The sequence below is a fragment of the Papaver somniferum genome, chromosome 11, assembly GCF_003573695.1.
Source record: "Papaver somniferum cultivar HN1 chromosome 11, ASM357369v1, whole genome shotgun sequence".
Classification (NCBI taxonomy): Eukaryota; Viridiplantae; Streptophyta; class Magnoliopsida; order Ranunculales; family Papaveraceae; genus Papaver; species Papaver somniferum.
Genome location: NC_039368.1, coordinates 30,638,791 through 30,646,664, shown reverse-complemented (window position 1 = coordinate 30,646,664; position 7,874 = coordinate 30,638,791). Strand labels below are relative to the sequence as shown.

The 7,874-nt window shown below is 34.4% G+C and overlaps 1 protein-coding gene across 1 annotated transcript; it reads right to left on the bottom strand.

The window, feature by feature from the left end:
• Positions 1-431: 431 nt before the first annotated feature.
• On the bottom strand, positions 432-4,067 carry LOC113322708 (probable auxin efflux carrier component 1b). Its single transcript, XM_026570849.1, has 6 exons — positions 2,475-4,067; positions 1,716-1,992; positions 1,526-1,611; positions 1,209-1,366; positions 1,044-1,120; positions 432-866 (listed from the first exon to the last, which is right to left on the bottom strand). Exons 1-6 carry the CDS (start codon positions 3,595-3,597, stop codon positions 800-802), a joined length of 1,788 nt encoding a protein of 595 aa, XP_026426634.1. The 5' UTR covers positions 3,598-4,067; the 3' UTR covers positions 432-799.
• Positions 4,068-7,874: the final 3,807 nt, after the last annotated feature.

Sequence of the window (7,874 nt, the reverse complement as noted above, 5' to 3'; positions counted from 1 at the left end):
TCTTACTTTGCAATTTTCTGGAGATCAGAGTCACATCTGGATTCTTATCAACTTATTATTTAAACGACTACGCAATACACATATTCTATAGCAGCGCTTAAGTTTGCACCCATTTTCAGAGTCCTGCACATGAAATGTGTTTAAGGTACTTTGCCGCTCTGTAGTGTCAACTCAGCTGCATCTTGGCATATCACACATCTACGGGTTAGTACTTGAAGCTAATAGTTCTTGGCAAGATAAGTTGAATTTTTAACAAATATTTGGACTTTTAGAGAAGACGATCCTGCATTTTACATGACAAGATTCTGCCAAATCCTTAAAAAAAAGGAATTCCTGACAAGAAAGATATCTCCAACTAAGATACGACCAAGGAGTGTCATGCTACCCGAGCATCAAACCACAAGGAAATAAAAGGAATATGCACCAAAATATGAATTGACAAGAAAGTTAACCACTAATTCCTTTGAAGCTTGCAGCAAAAGTAGTAGCATCTGTTTTGATCCCAACTAAGTAACACAGGCTAATAGCTGTTTTACAATTTAAAAGAGAAAATTGAGATTCAAATTAAACAAAAAAAAAATCTACCCAACGGTCAAATTTTTCTCTCTTCATTCTCTTTTATCTAAGTCAGTTGATGTAAAGCATATTCCAGATTCTGTTCTTTCTTTCTCCTTCTACACTGGTGGTGACTACTACTTCATGAAATACTATCAGCTGCTAGCAAAATTCCCTATCAGCAACAAGGGGCAAAAAATGTACAGTATGTTCCCAAAAAAAAAGGCGTGGCGAGCTGTTCCCTTCAGAGCCCAAGTAAGATATAGTAAACTAGTGTGATGGGAAGAGCTATCAGCATTCCAAAGATAACCCTGCACCACAGAGACAATGAAAGAAATGGTCTCCAGATTAGAATTGCATGTCACAATCTTAACTTGAATTCTGAAGTTGAATTTATAGATAGCAACTCAAGACAATGGACATTCCCCATAATCTAAGTATCAACATAGTAGCTTCCGAAGGAATGTCAAGAGATGTAGAATGCATACCCAGTGCTTAAGATTTTAGGATGGACATTGTATTCCTTAGCAAACACAAAGGGAACTATTCCTTGGGGAAGAGCAGCCTGCAGTTAGAATATGGAAGAAATCAACAATCATATGCAAATATAAAAGGCCATGAATTCAATCGAATAGGATTAAAAGAGGCGTTACCTGAACAATAGCAATGCGCAGGAGATCACCACGCAATCCAACAATAAAAGAGGCCGCAGCCATGACTGCAGGACCAGTTAGGAAGCGAACACCCATAGAAAATGTAGCAACTTTGTTTCCACAAGCAATCATACGTGGTTGTAGCGCCATAAACAAACCTACAAAGAGAACAGTTATGATTTTGCTGGAGTAAATCAAATCAAAAAAACAAAGACAATTTACACAAGCTAATCCTAGTTAAACCTTCAATTTTTCAAGTATTTATAGAATCTCATGAATAAGTATGTATGCCAAAACATAGAGGCTGAAAGTCATACCAAGACTGAACATAGCCATTCCAAGACCAGCATCAGATAGAATCGATATTGATTTAGCTATGATTGCAGGCATAATGATGTTCCACCTGTCGATGAATATATAATTAGAGATTACAAATAAAGAAAGTAAGAAGAATACAGTTCTTAGAATTGAAGGTATAAACTCTTTTGACTAATGATTTGCTTATACCTGAAAGATACTAGAGACCAGGTGAGACCAATGAGACTCGAGTAGGTGTTGGGATTTCTGATGAGTTTTCGCCATACCATGATCAAAATGAGCCTTGTCATAACACTAGCTGGTGGCATAGTAGTGGCCTTGGTTTCACCATAAGCAGCTTTAGGGTGAAGCTCAGTAGTTGAGCTAGAACCAAGCTTTGTCAAATTTGGTGCTTCTCGTTCACCACCATTTATGGCTTGCCTATTTCCAAAACTGAACTGATCATCTCGGCGGTATTCTTCAAACTCTGAAATTTATTACAAGTAGCCCAATTCAGATTACACAAATGCATTACCAAATAAAAGAAAGTATTAAAAAGTCTATACCAGGAATAAAACATTAGACGCAAGAATATAACAACTAGTCCTACCTAAAAGCAGTTGATTGACATCACGAATAGAAGAACCCAATCATTTATAAGTGAGTATACACAATGAACATAAGGCAAGAAAAGATACTTGCCAAAACTGGAAGTTAGAAAGATTTCACAATGCATTTTGACTCACATTATCTAAGAATCAGTAACTATAAAAGCATACAGAACAACTACCTTGTATAACAAGAAATGAACACAGATCAAGCAAGATTTTATTTCTAATTTTGAGCTACACATTACTTTCTGTTAACTAACATCAAGAAACAAAATCAATCATGCATTTAAACTAGCATCAAGAAACAAAAGCAATCATGCATTTATAAATAGAACTGCAGGAACTAAAAGATGTATACCTTTTGGGTTTGGTTCAATCTGATGAGCTCCAATCCCACCATTTTCATGGCCATAATCAGCACCTCCTCTAAAGACATGAAGCCCTCCTTCAGAAACAGGTGAAGCACTAGAACTCCAAACAAACATATGAAGATCTTTTGCTCCATCATTTTTCTTCTTCCCAACAGGAGAAAACATACCAGTATTAGGTGCAGGGTATCCACTACCTTGCTGTGTAGTATTCCTTGGAAACCCTCCTGCATTTCCATTTTCCTCATCAAAACCCATGTTCCCAAAATTAGATTGTCTAGGACTAGTACTGCTCACATTTCTTCCATTGACCATTGAGTAAAAATCAGTATGATTGAAACTTGATCCTCTTGGAGTTGGGTTTCTGGAAGATTGAAGTGAATAAATCTCAGCATTAGTTAAGTTTGAAGCTCTAGGAGTTAAAGAAACCCCTGAATGTGGCCCATTATTAGATCTCCTAGAGAACACTTCAGAACGAGAACTAGTAGATTTCCTGACTGTAACATGAAGTTTACCATCTTCACCAACTTCAGCTTCAGTTTGTAATGGTTCTTTCCCATCCAGAGACAGAATATCAGAATCTACTCTGAATGATATGATGGAACCAGCAGTATCAGGAAACTGTTCAACAATAAGAAGTTTAGCTCCTCTATACTCAAACAGGAATAACATAAGAGTATACCAAATGATACATTGAAGAACAACTATCTGAACCATTAAACTTCCAGAGAACTCTCCATACATTCCTTTCAAAAGAGGGATGCCCATAACAAGTGTATTAGGAAGTGTAGAGAGTGAAAATAACGTAATAGACCATTCAAGAGAACCATTTGCACTGAATCTAGACCAAAAGGCTAGAACAACCAAGACTATAATCTTTTGAAGAGAATCAGCAGCTATGAATCTCAAGTTCATTGTGTAAGGATTGTTACTTGATATGAAGTGAAATGAAAGTAAAGGAACAGCAAAGAGTGCAACAAATCTATTGATACCAGAACATTGATCAGGAGTAAAGATTTTCCACCATTTCACTGAACCATAAGCTAGAACCATAGCAACATAAAGAGGAACCACAGCAGTGAAAACATGGTAGAGATCAGTTCCTGTAATCATTTTGAATAGTTTGAAAGGAACCCAAGTTGGAGAATCTGATTGAACACAAAACCCAGATGAGGGTTTTTATAGATGGGTTTAGGAAATGTGTGGGAGAGATTCCTTTTTGGTTTTACTTGTTTGAATGGGTTTTATGTTTGATAGCTACAAGTCTCTAGTGAGCTTAAAACAAGAAGAGAATCACTGGGTTTTTGCTGGATAAAGTGTATAGAGATCCTAATGAGAAGTCAGTAAACAAAATATCCGATTCTTTCTTTCTTTTTTCCTACTCGGATAAAAACAGAGATTTTTTTACAGGTGAGTCGTACTTTAAAGCAAGAATGATGAACACATAAAAACAGTGAAAGTGAAGGAGGAAAACAGGGTTCAATTCATATTTTCCAGCTGTAGTGTGTTTTGATTACTACAACAGTGAAAACGAGAGAGAAAAACAAACAGAGAGGAGAGGAGGCACTTGAAAGGCTGAAGACTAGTATTTATGGAGATATTAATGGCAGACAAGAAAAATAAAAAATAAAAACAGAGCCGCTGGCGTTTCTTGAAAAAGCTTTTGTTTGTGGGAAGAAAAAAGAATTCGCAAAAGAATCCTCACTTTTTATGGAGAGAGAAAGAGACTGAGAAAGAGTAATGAAGGAGGAAAAAAAAAACAACAACAGTGGCAGGACTACTGCTTTCAGTCTGCAGCCAATGAATTAAAAAGGCTAACTACTCTCATCAGAATCGAAGTGTACACTCAAACACAGCATTAAAGAAAACAAAATACATTTCAAAACATTGAAGATTCTCTCAGATCATTATCGAGATTTTACACACATATTTGCTGTTAACCGTCAGATTACTATTGGAGTCCAGAGGAGGAGGAAGGCCATGGTCACTCATGAGTCTTGATTACTTCATGCCACTGAAAACCAGTTTTCATGATTACATTTAGGAACCGGGCCTTTCCTTACTTAACCTCTTTTTTGGTGCTCACTTTTTATGGAAATCGATGTTTGTATGAGGTTGTTCATGCAGTATTAGAAAAATAAAAGGTGGGCTATAAAAAAAGAAAAAAAAAGTGCTCACTTAAGAAAAATTATAATGAAAAGGTAAATTATTTTATTGGTTTTTAAATTGGACATGTCCAAAACCAATTAGTCAGATGACCAATCTGACAATCTGAATGATTTTTTCTTTGCAGAATCATGGCTAATTATTAAGTAATTTGATCACTAATAATATTTATGTTATTTTTTCTTATTGCTATCTCAAAATGACAACATTCTAGGAGATATGAACCAAAATATATTTTAATAGGTAATACGCCTTGTGGATAAAAGAAAAAAAAAAGTAACATATCTCACTTTGGTTCCATTAGCGGTCGAGTCCCTTCTGGTTTAGTTAATTTAGATTTAGATAGTGCTCGAAACTGGTCAAGAGTATCGCTCGTTTTTCTATGTACATTTCAGTTTCTGAACCCATTAATTCTGGATCCGATAGGGATTGATAAAGATTAGACTTTTTGCAACTATTATCTTAATTTTTTTTTCAAATTCATTGGTCATTTAGGCTATCAAATTTTGAATATGTTAGCGTTAGGCTATAGAGCAATCAAAAGATTTTGATTCTAATATGAAAATATTTGAGTTACATTGAAGAAATTTGAAAATCAATATTTACAATAGTTGTTGAAAGGCTTTTACAACACTTTCAGGATTTTTAACGACTGTGCTAAACTCTTCTCTATTCTAGTACTAGTATCTTTTAAACTACATCAAGTTAAACAAAATATAAGGCTAAGCAGTTATTTAATTTTATTATTCCGTTGCAATCTGAACAAACGTGGTTTATATTTGGATATGTTAAGAAAAAAGCAAAACTAAAATGGTGGAAAAAAAATATTTGCAATTTTACCTCACAAGTAAGCATGTATAAGGACTCTCTTTGGTCATCAATTAAGAATTATTTCGTAAATATTGTTTGGCGTTTAAACAAGAGAAAAATGCTAAAAGATGTTGGTGTGATATCTAGTGAAAGCTTAAATTACTAATATATTTTTCTAGCTTTATGACATTACTAGCATTCATACTCGTTAATTCGGTGTATTCAAAAACTTGAGTCTGGAAAGCATGAGTTTTTTACATTTATGTTATTCTAAGATATTTATTTGATCTCATAAATATTTATGTCGGATGGGTTATAGCGTAAATCGATAATTCCGCAAATCATTGAGGATTCTTTTTTTAATCATGCATAAGAAGAATTAATATTGCATTTTAATCGATCATATTCATAGGTGTACAACTTATGGGTTTTTAAAAACATCACGAATTATATACGTATCTACGAATTTCATAAAAATTGGGAAAGAACTTTAAGCATAAGTCGATTGTTTTGTGATTCTATATATTGAGAAATATTGCTTCAAAGAAAAATATTGAGGAACATTTTGTATTAAAAATGCGAGGTTAGCGAGTAAATCATCGAGATCTTTTTAAATAATAACCTGTAATTGGAAATTGTTGTTTGATCTTACAGAGAGATGATTCGTAGAAAGACAAAAACTTTAACCACGTTATATTTTCACTTTGATTATAAAATAAAAATAAATGATATATTAAGGATATAAATTAAAAGCAATACGCACGAATTATGTTAGCGAGAAAATCTACCAAACATTTGAAAAATCTTAGGACCATATCCATAATAAATATACTCACTAGATAAAGATATTATGTCAAATACCTAATGAAACTTGCAAGAGATCTTAGTAGGGCTATCGACGGGTCTGGTACCTCCCGGCTACTACTAGATCCGGAACCGAACCCAATAAAAAAGGGGTTCGGGTTCGGGTCCTAACTTAGTGGACCCGAAACCGGACCCGATTAAAAACCTAAAAACCCGTCAGGTCCGGGTGCATGTTGTGTCTTTGAAATTTATGATAAATTTATTTTATCTTCTTCATGTCGACTTGAATCTAATAAATTCTCGTACGAAGTTATATTATATCTATCTAAATATTCTAATGAAAGATTAAATTTAAGAAAAAAGATGGAAAAAAAAATAAGTCCAAGCAAAACTAGGTAAAATCCGAGAATTTTGAGTAAAACTAGCCAAGAAAAAAACATGTTTGGGGACTCAATACACTTGGCTCCGGTGCGGTTCCAGGAAATAACCTGAAAAACATTTCAATAACCTTTTAACAATTATTGACAATCCTAGATCAATAACCTGCAATACTCCCGCACTTACTCCTTATTAACAGAAAAACCACATGAGTCACCTTATACTCGTCCGTTGGTATCTAGGTATTGCTCACTAGTATGTTCGGAAGACATAACACCCATGGCCTCCAGGAATACCCATTTCAACCAAGCAGTATGCTTATGGGATTCAAGTATGTATTTCTCCATACCGATATATTGTAACCTTAAATTTTAAGCTTATCCAAATTAATGAAAAAACTCTTGAGCACTTCGTTTCACCAATTCAATACAATTACTAAATACCCAAAATCATGGTTTTTGGGCCTGGTACTAGAAGTATGAGCTCTTTGATTATCACCTCGCTATGGTAAATCTTAAGTACTCAATACATATCCTTAACAAAATCATGACCGAGAGAATTAAAGCTCTTAAGGTGACAAAGTAAATTCTCGAATCTTGGTAAAAAATCCTAGCTTTACTGACACATGGTCTCGAGATTATGACACTTATTTATTCGAGTATGAACACTTGAGTTTCTACAAAGTAAATATTTTAATTTTCCTCACGAGAAGTGCTTACTTCGTGTTATAGTATTGCTCGGTTGAACCCACCAAGCATTGGTATGTCAAGTTTGGTTGTCATATTTCAGCTTCAAAACTCGAAGTTGCTTGATTAGTTTATTAGAGTCAACTTCATTAGGTTAGAATATGTTAGAATAGAGAATTAAAACTCTTGAGGTGACAAAGTAAATTTTCGAAGCTTGGTAAAAAATACTTGCTTGACTGACACATGGTCTCGATATTGTGACACTTATTTATTCGAGTATGAACGCTTGAGTTTCAACAAAATAAATATTTTAATTTTCCTCACGAGAAGTACTTACTTCGTGTAACAAATTTGCTCGGTTGAACCCACCAAGCATTGGTATGTCAAGTTTGGTTGTCATATTTCAGTTCCAAAACTCGAAACTGCTTGATTAGATTACTAGAGTCAACTTCATTAGGTTATAATAAGAATATTATAAACGTTGAGACAAGCTCGTGTTAATCTTAAGAACCTGAACGCGTATAGGCATCAACGCACACATCATCC